The sequence below is a fragment of the Lepidochelys kempii genome, chromosome 10 (assembly GCF_965140285.1).
Source record: "Lepidochelys kempii isolate rLepKem1 chromosome 10, rLepKem1.hap1, whole genome shotgun sequence".
NCBI lineage: Eukaryota > Metazoa > Chordata > Testudines > Cheloniidae > Lepidochelys > Lepidochelys kempii.
Genome location: NC_136389.1, coordinates 41,775,367 through 41,794,375, shown reverse-complemented (window position 1 = coordinate 41,794,375; position 19,009 = coordinate 41,775,367). Strand labels below are relative to the sequence as shown.

Genomic DNA, 19,009 nt, shown 5'->3' with positions numbered 1-19,009 from the left:
CGTAAATATTATGTTCCGCTAAGGACGTAGATTTCTTATTTTCACACCCACAACCCTACTCTTGTGGTGGATGCAGTGATGCACAGAACAAAACAGCCACAATACCGGCCCACTCTGCAAGACAAAGACCTCAAACACCTTGACTTCCTGGGCCGCAAGGTTTATACCTCCTCCACTCTAGAATGGCAAATTACTCCACCCTCCTTGCAAGCTATGACTACGACAACTACAACAAGCTCTTTGATTTTGCCTCCCATATCCCAGAGGACAGGAGAGTGGACATGGCGGACACAGCAGCCCGCACTACTGCAATTGCGGTGGTGATGCGCAGGTCTTCCTGGCTGACTGCATCAGTATCCCCAAAGATCTGCAGACCAAAGCCGAAGATCTTTCCTTTGACAAAGAGGAACTTTTTTCTTAAAAAAACTGACTAAGTCCTTCATACTATGGAAGACTCTAGAGCCACCTTGCGCACACTGGGCATATACCCGTCCCTCCCCAGGAGACAATGGTATCAACCTTATCAGAGGCCCCGTGCACAACAAGATCACCATCCCCAGCCCAGACCATATGATATTGGGAGAAACCGCAACAGACCACCTAGGCGCAGACAAAACCATGTGCAACCAGCTACCTCCCACCCATCGGGAAACAAAAACAGCAATTTTGAAGTGCTGGTAGGGGGTCTGCGTAACCACCCTTTGACTCCTCTGCCTATTTGCCCACCACCTCCAGGTTTTCCACCATGTCTGGCAACAGGTCACCCAGGACCGCTGGGTCCTGGAAATAGCTGAGTCGGGTTACTCCAACCCTTTCATATCTTGCCCGCCCACCCTTCCCTGTCCCTCTTCAGGCACCCCTCTCACGAGCACCTACTTTGCATAGAAGTGGCTCATCTTCTACAGCTAGGTGCAGTGGAACCTGTACCAATGCAATATCGGGGGAAAGGCTTCTACTCCCACTACTTTCTGACCCAAAAGAAAGGTGGGGGATAGAGGCCTATACTAGACCTACGCTGACTGAACAAATTTGTATGTGTACAGAAATTCAAGATGGTCGCATTGGGCACAATAATACCCATGGTGGAACTAGGGGACTGATTCACAGCCCTCGATCTACAGGATGCCTATTTCCACATATCCATTCATCTAGCACACAGATGCTTCCTGCAATTCACACTCGGACATGACCACTTTCAATACAGAGTACTTCCATTTGGTCTCTCCACAGCACCGAGAGTATTCTCCAAGACCCTAGCCATAGTCGTGGCCCACCTCCGCAAACATGGGTGTATACTTTTCCCCTACTTAGACGATTGCCTTATCAAGGGCAGCTCATACGATGAGATGGTAAAAGCAATGCGTTTTACCATCTCCCTCTTCCACAGTCTAGGCTTGCAAATAAACTTCCAAAAATCCACCCTGATACCCACACAGCAGATAGAGTGCTCCCTACAATGATGGACAAAACCAGAGAACCTATGTATGGGTGTCCCCTTCCATCCACACGCCTCTGTATTCATACTCACCACAGATGCTTCCCTGGTAGGTTGGGGAGCGCACCTAGGGGAACACATGGCACTGGGCCTCTGGCCCCTATCAGAGACACATCTGCACATAAATCTTCTAGAGCTCAGAGGAATCAGGTACGCCTGCCTTCAGTTTCTCCCCATCATAAAGAACAAATCCATTTGGGTCCTGAAGGACAATATAGCATGCATGTTCTACATTAACAGGGAGGGGGCAGTACGATTGACTCCCTATGCACAGAAGCCGTCTGGTTATGGAATTGGTGCATACAACATCACATAGAAATCACTGCTTCTTACCTGCCTGGGTGTCACAACACTACTGCCAACACACTCAGCAGACAGTTCTCTGAGGAGCACAAATGGGAATTACATCCCACGATAGTCCAACAACTCTTCTCCCACTGGGGCACCCCATTGATAGACCTGTTTGCCACAACTCAGAACCACAAATGCCATGTATTTTGCTCCAGAGCGGGACTCAGGACAGCATCCCTAGGGGATGCGTTCCTCATTCTGTGGAACAAATCCCTCATGCACACTTTTCAGCCGATCCCACTGATACAGAGGGGTCTACGCAAGATCAGAGAGGACAAGGCCACGGTCATACTTATTGCCCCAGCTTGGCCCAGACAGACCAGATCTGCTCTCCCAGGACAATGGTTGGCTTCTGCATCCGCAGCTCCGGAAACTCCATCTGATGGTGTGGTTCCTTCATGGTTTCAGACCCATGAATTAGCCTGTTTGGAACAGGTCCAGTAAGTCGTCCTGCACAATAGAAGAGACTCCACTCGTAAGACTTACCTGCAAAAGTTGAAACGCTTCTCCATATGATGGTTCCACAGACGCTTGACACCCCTGACCGTGACCCTTCCTGACATCTTAGACTACCTTTTGAAACTAAAATAGGACGGGCTCTTTCTCAGTTCTATCACAGTACACCTCATGGCCCTCACCATTTTCCATGACCCGCTGGATGGATATTCACTTTTTGCCCACCCCACCATAAAAAGGTTCCTCCCAGGCCAGCAAAATCTCTACCCTGAGATTCATCCATCAGCAGCCTCCTGGAATCTCAGTCTAGTTCTCCAAGGTCTCATGAAACCTCCCTTAGAACCCCTGGCTACCTCATCCCTGCTCCATATGCCTATGAAAGTAGTTTTCTTGGTTGCCATAACGTCAGCGAGAAGGGTCGGTGAATTAAGCACCCTGATGGCCTACCCTCCCTACATGATTTTCTCTAAAGACAAGATTACGATGCGACCCCACCCCAAATTCCTCCCCAGTGTGGTGTCTACCTTCCACCTTTACCAACCAATACACTTACCTGCATTCTATTGCAAACCTCATAAGACTCCACAGGAAGCAGCATTACATATCCTCGACGTCCGATGGGCAATTGCATTCTATCTTGACAGAACTAAGGGGATTTACAAAATGGCTAGGTGATTTGTCTCCACTACCGAGAGATCAAGGGGTGATGGCATCTCTAAGCAACAACTCTCCAAGTGCATCTCTGACTGCATCAGATCCTGCTACCAGACTTGGAATGCTCAACCACCTGAGGTCATCAGAACTCATTCTACTCAGGCGATGTCAACATCTGTTGCCTTCCTCCACAACGTACCTATTACCTACATATCCAAGGTGGCCACGTGGACATCTGACCACACATTCGCAAAACATTGTGCTATCACACAGGATACCACAGCAGATGCCATAGTAGGCCACACAGTACTGTCTACCGTTATTACTGCCGCAACTCCAAAATCCCACCAATTATAATGGGCACTGGTTCACATTCACCTGGAGTGGAGCACCCACAGGGACAGCACTTGAAGAAGAGAAGGTTACTCACCTTGTAGTAACTGAGGTTCTTCAAGATGTGTGTCCCCTAATGACGCCGCGAGACAGCAGCTGAGCGCATGCATCCCGACTAGGCACTGCCACAGAAGAAGATCTCCGATAAACGGTGCTGGGACGCACTGTCACCTGGAGTGGAGCACCCGCAGGGACACACATCTCGAAGAACCTGTTACTGCAGGTGAGTAACCTTCTCTTTTGCAGTTCTCAAACTGTGGATTTGTGTCTCCAGAGATAATATGCTTGTTAACAGCAAAAATGTTTTTAATAAATAAATAATAGACCTCAGCTATATTGTCTCTGCAAATTTGTGTACACAGAGTCAATCCCTTACCTCTCTCTAAAAGTTTCAAAAAGTTCAATGAATAGAAAAGATTGTTGGGTTGGAATAGAGCTGGACAAGGAGAAGAAGTCTGGAGATAAATGTGAGAAGGGAGGCACAGGCTGTAGAAACAAAAGTGAAACTGTTTGAGCAGCATATTCTAGAAGTCTTGAGTCTTGGAGTATAGCCTTCATTGATTTGAGATCTACCATACTATTCTCTGACTAGAAGGGAAAACCTATGATGGCAGCAGGCCATAAAAGAGACCCAGTTTGGGAATAAGAACGAGTCAAGAAATATGTTTGCTGATGATGTTTTAAAGAAAGTCACACCACTGAACTGGTGGAAGTCACTTAAGCACTTGGATTCAGAGACTGTTGAAGTGATAATCTCACTTTTAACAGCAGTAGCTTCTTCTGCCGGTGTAGAAAGAATATTTTCTTCCTTTGGACTCATTCATTCCAAATTGAGAAATCATTTAGGGCCTGAAAAAGCAGGAAAGCTTGTTTTTCTTTTCCAGATTATGAACAAACAGGAAAATGAAGGTGAAGATGACTGAGTTAGCTGCAGAAGCCAATATTTTAAGTTTCTCATGTTGACCTGGCTGACATAGTCTATTTAATTTTTTTAAATTTCATTTAAATATTTTAGTTAATTTTAACAAAAACCTAATTTTAAAAAATCTTGAATGTTTAACTAAATTAAAAAATTCATATGCTTGTTTTGTTATAATATTATATGTTTGCTGTTGAAGAAAATAATCCAGAATACACGATGTTGTTATTTTAGTTAAATAAAATAATTTAAATGTCTCTCTGGTGATGTTCTCCTAATACAGCATGGCAAGAAAATCCTCCAAATATTAATGATTAACCTGTTGAATTGGAGGTATTTATGAAGTCATTGGGAGGTGAACTATCTGCTTCAATTACCTTTGGTAAATGAAATAACCAAACATTTTCTGATATAGCTGTAAAACTAATCTGAAAAGTTTTCAAACTAAATCACTTAAAAATATAAATAGAGTGTGCCTTCTAAAAATGAAACCTATCTGAGTTGTGAAGAATATGTGCTAAGGTTATAACAACCAACAAGAATGCACTTTTATGTAGAAATCCATGATTAAATAGAGTCTTCCTGACTAGTGATTTAAATCATGATTAAGAGATTTAAATCAAATCCACCCCGATATCATTTTCATTTAAATGATCTTCTTTTTGGACAAATTGTGTTCAAAGGTCTACTTTGGTGTATTTGTAGTTTAAAAAAAATTAAAAATGGCCCATAAATTCCAGTTTTGCCAAAAAGAACACAATAGTTTAAAGCCTATTGCAAGAAAGAATTTTGGGCAGAGGGCCAGTAATTTCCTTCTTGATTTTGAGTAGTAATTTTGTCCGATATTAACAGATTTTTTTCCTAAAATTTATACATGGCCCTTTTCCCCCACACTGCATTCATAATAGATTAACAGTCCTGTTATATTCTAGCTCATGTAGCTGAGTCAGACAATGATTTAAGTAGGGCAGAGTTAAGGGGTATACAGACCATCTTTAGAACATGCAGTAAGAGGCAACATTTGGTCAGGGAATTCAGCAAATAGGAATTTTTTTTAAAATAACTCCCCATTTCAACAATTCTAGACACTAGTGATATTTTTTAAAGTTTTCCTTGTTTTACATATGCAAAAGCATTATTTTTATTTAAATTCCTGCTAGATATTGAATACCCTTCTAACTGTTTCACAAGTCTTGTTGCCTAGGTTGTTCACATTTCCCTCAACATTTAGGGAGACATTCTGGCACCAATGAAGTCAATGGCAAAACACCTATGATTTCAGTGACCATTATTTTATCCTTAAAGTTTTTTATTCCAGGTCTGATGTTTAAGGAGACCAGATTAAATTTTAAGAGAATCCTCCCTCTAAAAAGCAAAAATCTGCAAATTAAAGCATATCTAAGGCAAAAGATTTCATGGAGGAAATACTATCAAGACTATTAGCTAGTTTTAAGTTACCCAAATAATTGAGATGGCTGTACACGAAAACTTTGAAATACAGAAGCTGATTTCCAAGATTTTCCCCATCTCCAGTTGTGTATTGAAGTTTTTACTTTAAAAGTTTGGTCATGTTATGTACCGTTGCTATTATTTTTACCTCTTCAGCTTACCAAAGGAGGGGGGGAGGAGCTCTTGCTGAAACTAAAATTAATTAATTCTGTGCTACACTTCAGTGAGTTTTACACAGAGATCCAGAAGTTGGATATGTTGACAAGTTTACTAAAATATCCTTTAAAAAAAAAAATCAGAAGTCCTCTAAAATTTAGATTAGGCATTCAGATCTTGATTATATCTTCCTCTGCTTGGAAAGCACATGGCACATTTCAGACACTAAATCAATAATGGTGTTTTTCTTGAATGAAAGATAATAGCAAATACTACTTTACATTTTTTAAAAGAAAATTAAAACAAAGTAGAGGGATATCTAATCCTAGCTTCCCCTGAAAGTTTGTTTTATTTCTGAAAGCCATTTTATAGATTTATAGTTACTAAGGTCAGAAGGGACCATTATGATCATCTAGTCCGACCTCTTGCACAGTGCAGGCCGCAGAATCTCACCCACCCACTCCTGCAAAAAACCTCTCACCTATGTCTGAGCTATTGAAGTTCTCAAATCGTGGTTTAAAGACTTCAAGAAGCAGAGACTCCTCCAGCAAGTGACCCATGCCCCATGCTACAGAGGAAGGCGAAAAACATCCAGGGCCTCTTCCAATCTGCCCTGGAGGAAAATTCCTTCCCGACCCCAAATATGGCAATCAGATCCCACCCCATCTAACATTCCATCACAGGCCATTGCGCCTATTTACCATGAATATTTAAAGATCAGTTAATTACCAAAATCATGTTATCCCATCATACCCTCTCCTCCATAAACTTATCGAGTATACTCTAAAAGCCAGATAGGTTTTTTGCCCCCACTGCTTCCCTTGGAAGGCTATTCCAAAAGCTCACTCCTCTAATGGTTAGAAACCTTCGTCTAATTTCACGTCTAAACTTCCCAATGACCAGTTTATATCCATTTGTTCTTGTGTCCACATTGAGCTTAAATAATTCCTCTCCCTCTCTGGTATTTATCTCTCTGATCTATTTATAGAGAGGGGGGAGGGATAGCTCAGCGGTTTGAGCATTGGCCTGCTAAACCCAGGGTTGTGAGTTCAATCCTTGAAGGGGCCATTTAGGGATGTGGAGCAAAAATTGGGGATTGGTCCTGCTTTGAGCAGGGGGTTGGACTAGATGACCTCCTGAGGTCCCTTCCAACCCTGATATTCTATGATTCTATATCTTCCCTCAACCTTCTTTTGATTAGGCTAAACAAGCCAAGCTCCTTGAGTCTCCTTTCATAAGACAGGTTTTCCATTCCTCAGATCATCCTAGTAGCCCTTCTCTGTACCTGTTCCAGTTTGAATTCATCCTTCTTAAACATGGGAGACCAGAACTGCACACAGTATTCCAGGTGAGGTCTCACCAGTGCCTTGTATAACGGTACTAAAACCTCCTTATCTCTACCGGAAATATCTCGCCTGATGCATCCCAAGGCCGCATTAGCTTTTTTCACGGCCATATCACATTGGTGGCTCATAGTCGTCCTATGATGAACCAATACTCCAAGGTCCTTCTCCTCCTCTGTTATGTCTAATTGATGCGTCCCCAGTTTATAACTAAAATTCTTGTTATTAATCCCTAAATGCATAACTTTACACTTCTCACTATTAAATTTCATCCGATTACTATTACTCCAGTTTACAAGGTCATCCAGATCCTCTTGTAGGATATCCCGGTCCTTCTCTAAATTGGCAATACCTCCCAGCTTTGTATCATCCGCAAACTTTATTAGCACACTCCCACTTTTTGTGCCGAGGCCAGTAATAGAAAGATAAAATAAGATTGGTCCCAAAAGGATTGATCCCTGAGGAACTCCACTGGTAACCTCCCTCCAGCCTGACAGTTCACCTTTCAGTAGGACCCGCTGTAGTCTCCCTGTTAACCAATTCCTTATCCAGCTTTCAGTTTTCATATTGATCCCCATCTTGTCCAATTTAACTAATAATTCCCCATGTGGCACGGTATCAAACACCTTACTGAAATTTAGGTAAATTAGATCCACTGTGTTTCCTTTGTCTAAAAAAATCTGTTACTTTCTCAAAGTACCATTGACCTCAATGTCCTTAACTACTTTCTCCTTCAAAATTTTTTCCAAGATTTGCATACTACAGATGTCAAACTAACAGGCCTGTAGTTACCCGGATCACTTTTTTTTCCTTTCTTAAAAATAGGAACTATGTTAGCAATTCTCCAATCATACGGTACAACCCCTAAGTTTACAAATTCTTTAAAAATTCTTGCTAATGGGCTTGCAATTTCATGTGCCAATTCCTTTAATATTCTTGGATGAAGATAAATGGGGGGCCCAGATATAGTCCCATTAAAGTGTTCGAGTTTGGCTTCTATCTCAGATGTGGTAATATCTACCTCCATATCCTCATTCCCACTTGTTATGCTACCATTATCCCTAAGATCCTCTTCAGCCTTATTAAAGACTGAGGCAAAGTATTTGTTTAGATATTGGGCCATGCCTAGATTATCCTTAACCTCCACTCCATGCTCAGTGTTTAGTGGTCCCACGTCTTCTTTCTTTGTTTTCTTCTTATTTATATGGCTATAGAACCTTTTACTATTGGTTTTAATTCCCTTTGCAAGGTCCAACTCTACTTGACTTTTAGCCTCTCTCACTTTATCCCTACATGTTCTGACCTCAATAAGGTAGCTTTCCTTGCTGATCCCTCCCATCTTCCACTCCTTGTAGGCTTTCCGCTTTTTCTTAATCACCTCTCTGAGATGCTTGCTCATCCAGCTTGGTCTACAACTCCTGCCTATGAATTTTTTCCCCTTTCTTGGGATGCAGGCTTCCTATAGCTTCTGCGGCTTTGATTTAAAGTAATCCCAGGCCTCCTCTGCCTTTAGATCCATAATCCACTTCCCTAACTAATTTCCTTAATTTTTGAAAGTCAGCCCTTTTGAAATCAAAAACCCTAGTCGCAGATTTATTTTTGTTAATCCTTCCGTTCAGTTTGAACTGAATTATCTCATGATCACTTGAACCAAGATTGTCCCCTACAACCATTTCTTCTATGAGGTCCTCACTACTCACCAAAACCAAATCTAAAATGGCATCCCCTCTAGTCGGTTCAGCAACTACTTGATGAAGGAATCCATCAGCTATCGCATCTAGGAAAATCTGAGCCCTATTATTATTACTAGCACTCATCCTCCAGTCTATATCTGGGAAGTTAAAGTCTCCCATGATAACGCAGTTTCCATTAGTATTTACTTCATTAAAAACATTAAAGAGGGCTCTATCCATATCCAAATTAGATCCCGGCGGTCTATAGCACACCCCAAGCACTATCCCAGGGGGGGCTCTCGTAGTTTTCTTCCCCAATGTAATTTTTGCCCAGACAGACTCTGTCTTATCCATTCCATCGCTTATTTCTTTACATTCTACCTCATCATTGATATACGATGCTACTCCACCACCTTTACCTTTATTTCTGTCTTTCCTAAACAGCACATACCCTTCAATACCTGTACTCCAGTCATGACGACTATTCCACCATGTTTCTGCTATCCCTATAATATCTGGTTTCACTTCCTGCACCAGTAGCTCTAGTTCCTCCATTTTGTTACGTAGGCTCCTCGTATTGGTATACCAACATCTTAATTTTTGCTGTTTGGCCTCGGTCACATTCTGTTCCTTATTAGGCACGGTCATTCTACAACCAGTATAACCTACTAGACTGGTATCCACGCTACCCTTCCTCCTTATCTACACATTCTCCCACCCACGGCTGTATCCTTTCTTACTTCGTTTTCTTCCCTCTCAATGCTAAAATCCGGCGTGGAGATTACCTGGACATCTCCCAGCCATCTCCCCCAAATTCCTAGTTTAAAGCTCTCTTAATCAGTTGTGCCAGCCTCCATCCTAGAAGTCTATTTCCTTCCCTACTCAGATGAAGTCCATTCCGAGAGAACTGTCCTCTGTCCATGAATGCCTCCCAGTGGCCATACATCCCAAAGCCCTCCTTATAGCACCATTGCCTAAGCCATCTGTTGATGGTCATAATCTTGTCACACCTTTGTTGCCTCTCTCTAGGAACAGGCAGAATCCCACTAAAGATCACCTGAGCCTCAATTTCCTTAAGCGTCTTCCCCAGCCTAGCATAGTGTCCCTTAATACTTTCCAGCGAGAACCTAGCTGTATCATTTGTTCCTACATGATGGATAATTAGGGGATTCTTTCCTGCTCCCTTTAGGATCCTTTTCAACTCAGGTCTCCATCCTGTATCTTAGCACCTGGAAGACGGCACACCCTTCTATTCTCTGGATCAGCTCTGATTACAGGCCTGTCTATTCTTCTCAGCAAAGAGTCCCCGATCACATAGACCTGCCTTTTCCTGGTGACGGTGCTATTCTCCAGTCTATCCCCTGTCCCCTCTGGCTGCAAGTTCTTTCCATTCCTACTTTCCCTTGTAATCCTCTTCAACCCATCCTGTATCCTCCTGGGGCTCATATTTGCTGTAGTCTCCATTGGCTCTTCCCCTTTTCCTATAGGGCTAGCCGCTCTTCTCTTCTTCCTTGCCCTTCCACTTTCAGTGACTACCTGCTGAGCCCCTTCTTCATTTTCCAACTCTGCAAACCTGTTCTTGAGCTCTGTTTCTCCTTCACTAGCCCGTCTTTTCCTCTGCCTGGTTCTTTTAGTCACATAGAATCATAGAATCATAGAATCATAGAATATCAGGGTTGGAAGGGACCCCAGAAGGTCATCTAGTCCAACCCCCTGCTCGAAGCAGGACCAATTCCCAGTTAAATCATCCCAGCCAGGGCTTTGTCAAGCCTGACCTTAAAAACCTCTAAGGAAGGAGATTCTACCACCTCCCTAGGTAACGCATTCCAGTGTTTCACCACCCTCTTAGTGAAAAAGTTTTTCCTAATATCCAATCTAAACCTCCCCCACTGCAACTTGAGACCATTACTCCTCGTTCTGTCATCTGCTACCATTGAGAACAGTCTAGAGCCATCCTCTTTGGAACCCCCTTTCAGGTAGTTGAAAGCAGCTATCAAATCCCCCCTCATTCTTCTCTTCTGCAGACTAAACAATCCCAGTTCCCTCAGCCTCTCCTCATAAGTCATGTGTTCCAGACCCCTAATCATTTTTGTTGCCCTTCGCTGGACTCTTTCCAATTTATCCACATCCTTCTTGCGGTGTGGGGCCCAAAACTGGACACAGTATTCCAGATGAGGCCTCACCAATGTCGAATAGAGGGGGACGATCACGTCCCTCAATCTGCTCGCTATGCCCCTGCTTATACATCCCAAAATGCCGTTGGCCTTCTTGGCAACAAGGGCACACTGTTGACTCATATCCAGCTTCTCGTCCACTGTCACCCCTAGGTCCTTTTCCGCAGAACTGCTGCCTAGCCATTCGGTCCCTAGTCTGTAGCGGTGCATTGGGTTCTTCTGTCCTAAGTGCAGGACCCTGCACTTATCCTTATTGAACCTCATCAGATTTCTTTTGGCCCAATACTCCAATTTGTCTAGGTCCCTCTGTATCCTATCCCTGCCCTCCAGCGTATCTACCACTCCTCCCAGTTTAGTATCATCCGCAAATGTGCTGAGAGTGCAATCCACACCATCCTCCAGATCATTTATGAAGATATTGAACAAAACCGGCCCCAGGACCGACCCCTGGGGCCCTCCACTTGACACCTGCTGCCAACTAGACATGGAGCCATTGATCACTACCCGTTGAGCCCGACAATCTAGCCAACGTTCTACCCACCTTATAGTGCATTCATCCAGCCCATACTTCTTTAACTTGCTGACAAGAATACTGTGGGAGACCGTGTCAAATGCTTTGCTAAAGTCAAGAAACAATACATCCACTGTTTTCCCTTGATCCACAGAACCAGTAATCTCATCACAGAAGGCGATTAGATTAGTCAGGCATGACCTTCCCTTGGTGAATCCATGCTGACTGTTCCTGATCACTTTCCTCTCATGTAAGTGCTTCAGGATTTATTCTTTGAGGACCTGCTCCATGATTTTTCCAGGGACTGAGGTGAGGCTGACTGGCCTGTAGTTCCCAGGATCCTCCTTCTTCCCTTTTTTAAAGATTGGCACTACATTAGCCTTTTTCCAGTCATCTGGGACTTCCCCCATTCACCACGAGTTTTCAAAGATAATGGCCAATGGCTCTGCAATCACAGCCGCCAATTCCTTTAACACTCTCGGATGCAACGCGTCCGGCCCCATGGACTTGTGCACGTCCAGCTTTTCTAAATAGTCCCTAACCACCTCTTTCTCCACAGAGGGCTGGCCATCTACTCCCCATGCTGTGATGCCCACCGCCGCAGTCTGGGAGCTGACCTTGTTAGTGAAGACAGAGTCAAAAAAGCATTGGGTACATTAGCTTTTTCCACATCCTCTGTCACTAGGTTGCGTCCCTCATTCAGTAAGGGGCCCACACTTTCCTTGGCTTTCTTTTTGTTGCCAACATACCTGAAGAAACCCTTCTTGTTACTCTTGACATCTCTTGCTAACTGCAGCTCCAGGTGCGATTTGGCCCTCCTGATTTCATTCCTACATGCCCGAGCCATATTTTTATACTCTTCCCTGGTCATATGTCCAATCTTCCACTTCTTGTAAGCTTCTTTTTTATGTTTAAGATGCGCTAGGATTTCACCGTTAAGCCAAGCTGGTCGCCTGCCATATTTACTATTCTTTCGACACATCAGGATGGTTTGTCCCTGTAACTTCAACAGGGATTCCTTGAAATACAGCCAGCTCTCCTGGACTCCTTTCCCCTTCACCTTAGTCCCCCAGGGGATCCTACCCATCCATTCCCTGAGGGAGTCAAAGTCTGCTTTCCTGAAGTCCAGGGTCCGTATCCTGCTGCTTACCTTTCTTCCCTGTGTCAGGATCCTGAACTCAACCAACTCATGGTCACTGCCTCCCAAATTCCCATCCACTTTTGCTTCCCCCACTAATTCTTCCTGGTTTGTGTGTAAACTCCCCTGTTTACAGCTCTGTTTGCTAGCTCTTGAGCCGCTACAGCTGTCTTGACTGTCACTATGGTGACCTATTACCTTCATCTCTTCTTCTGGAGAAAAAAAATTTTTAACCCTGTTTTTTCTAAACACATCACTTCAGTATATGAAGTGGAGTGTTGCTTATTAACTATATCCTGGGCTAATAAACATTTCAGACCCCCACTGGCACCCAAACCATGGCCCCGCTCCCCTCTCACTCGTCCTTATGGACAGTAAAAAGTGGGAGGACCATGGTCTTCCCCCTGTTCAGGTGCCCCTGCTTCAGACTCCAAGTTATTTTATCCAAGGATAGGATTGATACCTCACAAATAGGAAGTGCATTCAAGTTATATAAATATTTACATGAATGAGAGTGAAGGAAACTTTAAAACACTGCGCAAACAGAATTATGAACAAACTTGTAATTGTCATTCATATTACAGCTTCTTATCGTTTACCCAAGGCACAAAACTCTTCTGGTTATTAACTATCCCCCAAAATTACATAGTCTGTTAGTTACCACCACCTATAAAATGGAAAAGTATTCTTATATAAAAATTATCGTGCAATGTGTTCTTTAAGATAGTTGTAGGAAGCAATGTTCCTTTATACACTTTATTTTAACTGAAACTCTATTGGTGACTAAGCACAATATACATGATCAGACTATTTAAAAATCCTTACAGGGTACACTCTGCACTTGAATAGCACACTTAGCTGTGCATCGGACCTGAAGTTTGTGCTCACATCCATCCTTAGCTAAATTGTTGCTGCCTTCCTTCTACATAAAGAAAATAAATGTCTACAACAAAAATAAATCAATGGTGAACAGAAATTCAATTATAAGCACCGATGTTATAACTTTTGTATAATTCAGATCCACATATACACAGCAAGGGAACAGTAGCTCATCAGAGCTGGAGTGTATTTGAATATTTTACAGTGCCCCCAAAAGACCATAAAGATATTATTTGTCTCTTGTGAAAATCCCCCAAAAGGAGTTCAAATTAAAATGTCATTTCTGATTTTGTCCAATATAGGTAAATTCTCCCATTAAAAATATGCCTTGCATCTCCATGAGTTACTTCTGAACTGGGAGGAGTTGATCAAATTCCTCTATCAGCTCAATAAACTAGAAGAAAAATCCCACAAGCTTTTCATGGTACAACGGATAAAGAGAGTTAAAAATCTGAACCATCACTTTGACATTTTTCCATTTAAAAAGCATTAGAACAGGGTTATTTACTTGCAGTGCCTTTAAATCACATAATATAATAGCTGTGTCTTAAAATAGTGTGCCTGTAATAATATGCCAGATTGTTCGGTGAGCTACATAAATTTAGAGGACTTCTCATTTAACTTCCAAGTATTTGACTACCTAGTAAAGATGAATGAGTAACAGCCGTGTTAGTCTGTATTCGCAAAAAGAAAAGGAGTACTTGTGGCACCTTAGAGACTAACCAATTTATTTGAGCATAAGCTGAAGTGAGCTGTAGCTCAGTTCATCGGATGCATACTGTGGAAAATACAGAAGATGTTCTTATACATACAAACCATGAAAAAATGGGTGTTTACCACTACAAAAGGTTTTCTCTCCCCCCACCCCACTCTCCTGCTGGTAATAGCTTATCTAAAGTGATCACTCTCCTTACAATGTGTATGATAATCAAGCTGGGCCATTTGCAGTAGTACAGTCTACTGATCTGGTCATTAAAGAAAAAGATAGGATAAATATGATATTGGCTTAGTGATGTGGAGCTCTATTCAGAAACATCCAGGATCAACTAAGCATTGTCCATCTAAATGAGACTTGTTCATGTTTGGTATCTTAAGCCCATTTTCGGTTTTAAAATTTCAAGATCAGCATAAAAGTCTGAATAATTTGCACATCACAAGCTTTTGCATCCTGCATGCTGTTAAGTATATAGATCAGCTCTTAAGGCATGCTAGCTCACTTGAAGGACATGCATGACAGATACTTGAATCCTTTTTTGGCCTGCATTTTCAAAATGATTTACAGAATTATATCTAGTAGTTGCAGTTTCCAGTCTATTGTGTGATGTGACTGCTATCAAGGCGGATGCTATCAAACTCACCTTAGAAATTATACAGTATCCATCTGGTGAGGGGGTTTTATAAGATATTGTTTTAATATTTAGAAACAAGTTCTCCATTCATTATATAAGTAAAAGGTAACATTATGTGAGACTCTGTTACCATTGTATGTATTGTTGGCTATTCCATGAGTGCAAAGTGATCCAGAACCTCATGGAACTGAGGGCATTGTTTGTGGGGGAGTGGATTGAGTGAGGCTGGTTTTCACTAATAAGTGCTTCCAAAGACAGATCTCAAAAAGTGATTACAACAGCCTTCCATTTACATAGCATCTTTCAACCTGAAGGATCCCAATGTGCTTTCTAAGCTCTAGTGGTCCCTCACACTCTAGTAGGGAGGATTTCCAATAAAACCTTACTACTGGCTGACTGCAAGTAACAGTCTTATAGGGGAGAGCTCCAGCTCCCTGTGTGGGGTGAGGCACAACAGTCCTTAACCCACAGCCACCTAGCTGGGGAAGACAGTAATTAACAGCCTATAATTAACAGAAAGCTCTGGCCCTCTGGGCAAGGCAGAGCCGCAATCAGTCTTAAGCCGTCAGCCACCTGGCTGGGGCAGACAACACACAGGGCCTTCTGGCCTAGGAGCGAATAGGCTGCTACCCAAAGGGTGGGGGCTCGCAGCAGGGGGTAGGGGAACCCAGGCCCACCCAACTTCACTGGGTCCCTGCCCAGGGCCTTAACAGTGGCAGAGTGCTCCACCACTGGGTCAGTGGGGAATCCAGACACAGCAGAACTGGACTAGAGTCTGGTCCCCCTGGACTATTTCCTACCAGAGTCTGAGTGTAGGGTCCCATGGTCCAAAAAAATCCCCTGTCTCCTCATGGTATTCAGCCACTGGTATCCCCTGGCGGTCCTCATCTGCATCCCCTGATGGCGGGACTGGGCTAGGCTTGGCTCTTGTAGGAGCATTTGCTCCATAGAAGAGACCTCCACTCTCCTGTGGCTCAGCAGCAACTGAGGTCCAGGGCTCTCCTCTACTTCCTGTCCCGCCCTGGTACTTCCGGTGAGTGGGGTGGGGTGGATTTGGCTCTGCCCACCCAGGGGAGGGAAGTCAGTCTGTCTCACTACATAAGCTTAAACAGCTGTACATTGCATTTGATCCACCACTGAAGTGCAGCTGTCTCTGGGGTGGAAGGCAACAACTGCTTAACTATGCATATTCACACTAAACTGTGGGTTCAAGAGAGTCTGAAATGAAGAATAACTTAATAAATTGAAACTGTAAGGAAAATTTAGAAATGGAAAATTTAATTGCCATGTAATAATAATACCAAAGTCAGAATTTGGCTTGGATTCCATAGCTAATACCTCTGCTCCTCTCTGTAGTGACGTTGGATTTTTAGTAGCCAGAAGTGGTTAGAACTTGGTTTGTATCCTCTAAAAGATTCTACATTTCTTCGGTCATTATTAAACCAATACCCCAGGGAGGGCCCTTAATTGTACCCTGGGACATTGGTTTAATAATGACCAAAAGAATGTGCTTCTTACTTCCCCAGAAATACTTACAGCAGCCTGCTTTATTTTTTGGCAATCTCTGATTCAAGTAATTGCCCAAGCCCCACCAGGCTTAGATGGTGAGAGCTCTGATTAGTCTTTGATGGTCTGGCTGCAGGCAGAGTGCTACTTCTCAGGAAATCACGTTTGCAGCCATGGACACTAATAGTTAAACATTCATGGCCTTTATGTTGGCCAGTGTTGCATTAGAAATGCAGTGAACCACCAACTTTCCAAAAATGTTAAAGCGATAAATTGAAGTGGAATGTGCCTTAATATTTCAGCATCAACTTATGGCAGACTGAAAATTCTCCCTTTAAGATGCAGATAGATAGTGGCATGTGCAAAAGTAAAGGCTTCTTCCTTACATTTCCTGGTTCCATATTTGCACTGGGAAACAGCTTTGACCATTTGACAAAACATTTCCGGTGTAGCTCCTGTCACGGAGTCCCTGGGCGATGCTCTGGAACTGTTCCCCATGAAGCCAGACAGGACTCCGGGGAAGTCTCCTCTCTGGGAGCAGACTGTCTTCAGGACACAAAGCTCACACAGCTTTCACCTTCCTGGGTCTGACCTCTGAGCATTCAGCATCCTCTGCCCCTCCGTGCACTTCCCACAGCGAGTCCGCTCAGGCGGGGCTCCTGGGGAAGCCAGAGGGTCCTGCACCCCAACTTCGCAGTCAGATGTGACTCTCAGACAGCCAGTAAAACAAAGGTTTATTAAACATGGTCTAAAACAGAGCTTGTAGGTGCAGAGAACAGGACCCCTCAGCTGGGTCCATTTTGGGGGGCAGTGAGCCAGACAACCACGTCTGCCCTTCACTCCATGTCCCAGCCAGCCCCAAACTGAAACTCCCTCCAGCCCCTCCTCCTCTGGGCTTTGTTCCTTTCCCAGGCCAGGAGGTCACCCGATTCCTTTTTTCTCCAACCCTTTAGCTCTCACCTTGTAGGGGGGAAGGGCCCAGGCCATCAGTGGCCAGGAAACAGGGTGTCGACCATTCTCTGTGTCCAGACTCCTGCACACACCTGCCCTCTAGGGCTCTGCAGTGATCATACACCCTTATCCCACCACCTAGATACTTAAGAACTGCATAGGGGAAACTGAGGCACCCCCACACTATTCAGAGGAAACATTAAGAACAGTCCCATTTCATCACAGCTCCTTTGGAGTAAATGAAGAGGAAATTAATAGGCAGCAGGTTTAAAACAAAACAGAAGGAAGCATTTCTTCACACAACACACAGTCAACCTGTGGAACTCTCTGCCAATCAGTGGTTATTAGCCAGGACGGGCAGGGATGGTGTCCCTAGCCTCTGTTTTCCAGGAGCTGGGAATGGGTGATGGGATGGATCACTTGATGATTACCTGTTCTGTTCATTCCTTCTGAAGCACCTGGCTTTGGCCACTGTTGAAAGACAGGATACTGGGCTAGATGGACCTTTGGTCTGACCCAGTATGGCCGTTCTTATACAGCAAGGAGAAATTTAAAAAACCTTGTGTTTATAGTTGGTGCAGTGATCCAGTAACTATCACTATTTTGTTTTGGCTACAATAAATACAAATTTAATTAAAAACAAATTTGTTTGGTGGGATGCACACTCAAATTAATTTCTCTCTTTGGCTTTAAACAGAATGAATGCCGCATGTTTCGTATTCAGTTTGGTGGAGATTCAAAAGAGCAGGCGCTGGAACACTGCTATAGTTGTGTGCAGAAACTTGCAGACTATGTAACAGTTCAGGTAACAGATGAGCCAAGCCAAGAGCTGCACCAAGGGCATAGTCAGCTGGCTAACCGTGAAAGTCAAGTGAAGGACTCCGAACAAAATACATCGATGCTGCATGGAGTAAGCCAGAAGAGTGTGTGTGTGAAACTAAGAAATATAATGGTTGCCTAATTTAAGTGCCATGTCCATACTCCTTCAAGCCAGTGGTTTTCAACCTTTTTTCATTTGAGGACCCCTACAAATTTCAAATGGAGGTGCGAACCTCTTTGGAAATCTTAGACATAGTTTGCGGACCCCCAGATGTCCGTGGACCACAGGATGAAAACCACTGCTTTAGGATGTGTAGTCTAATAAGAATATGGTCCTTGTGTGGTTGTTGGGTATAAGACATCACTATTTTAATCCTGTTGTTTAATAGTACAAATTTTTGAAAAGAGGCATTTCATCTATGCATTTGTCCAGAAACAAAACTATGCTATCTGCTAATGTAGTATCTTATTGACAAGCAGACCAATATTAAGATAAACCCTTTATTATGAACAAGAACTATGTATAGCAATGAGGTAACAAACTTCTTACTACTCTGTAGCTGCAGCCTGTGACTCCTGTATCCTGGGCTTCTTTGTTTCTGCCCAGCAGGAAGTATGTCACATTGCACTTTTTGATACTGTCTCACATGACCTTCTCATAAATAAACTAGGGAAATATAGCCTAGATGAACCTACTACAAGGTGGGTGCACTACTGGTTGGGAAAGCATTCTCAGAGTAGTTATTAATGGTTCTGTAGTGAGGTCTTCGATATTGGGGAGGCCTCATCTGGA

At 43.3% G+C, this 19,009-nt stretch overlaps 1 protein-coding gene across 1 annotated transcript in view; it reads left to right on the top strand.

Moving 5' to 3' along the window:
• The window catches only part of REC114 (REC114 meiotic recombination protein), a 155,086-nt gene that overhangs the window by 110,298 nt on the left and 25,779 nt on the right, over positions 1-19,009 (top strand). The window contains exon 5 of the mRNA XM_073361537.1: positions 18,095-18,300. Within this exon, the coding sequence (XP_073217638.1) occupies positions 18,095-18,300 (206 nt within the window). The remainder of the gene's footprint in view (positions 1-18,094; positions 18,301-19,009) is intronic.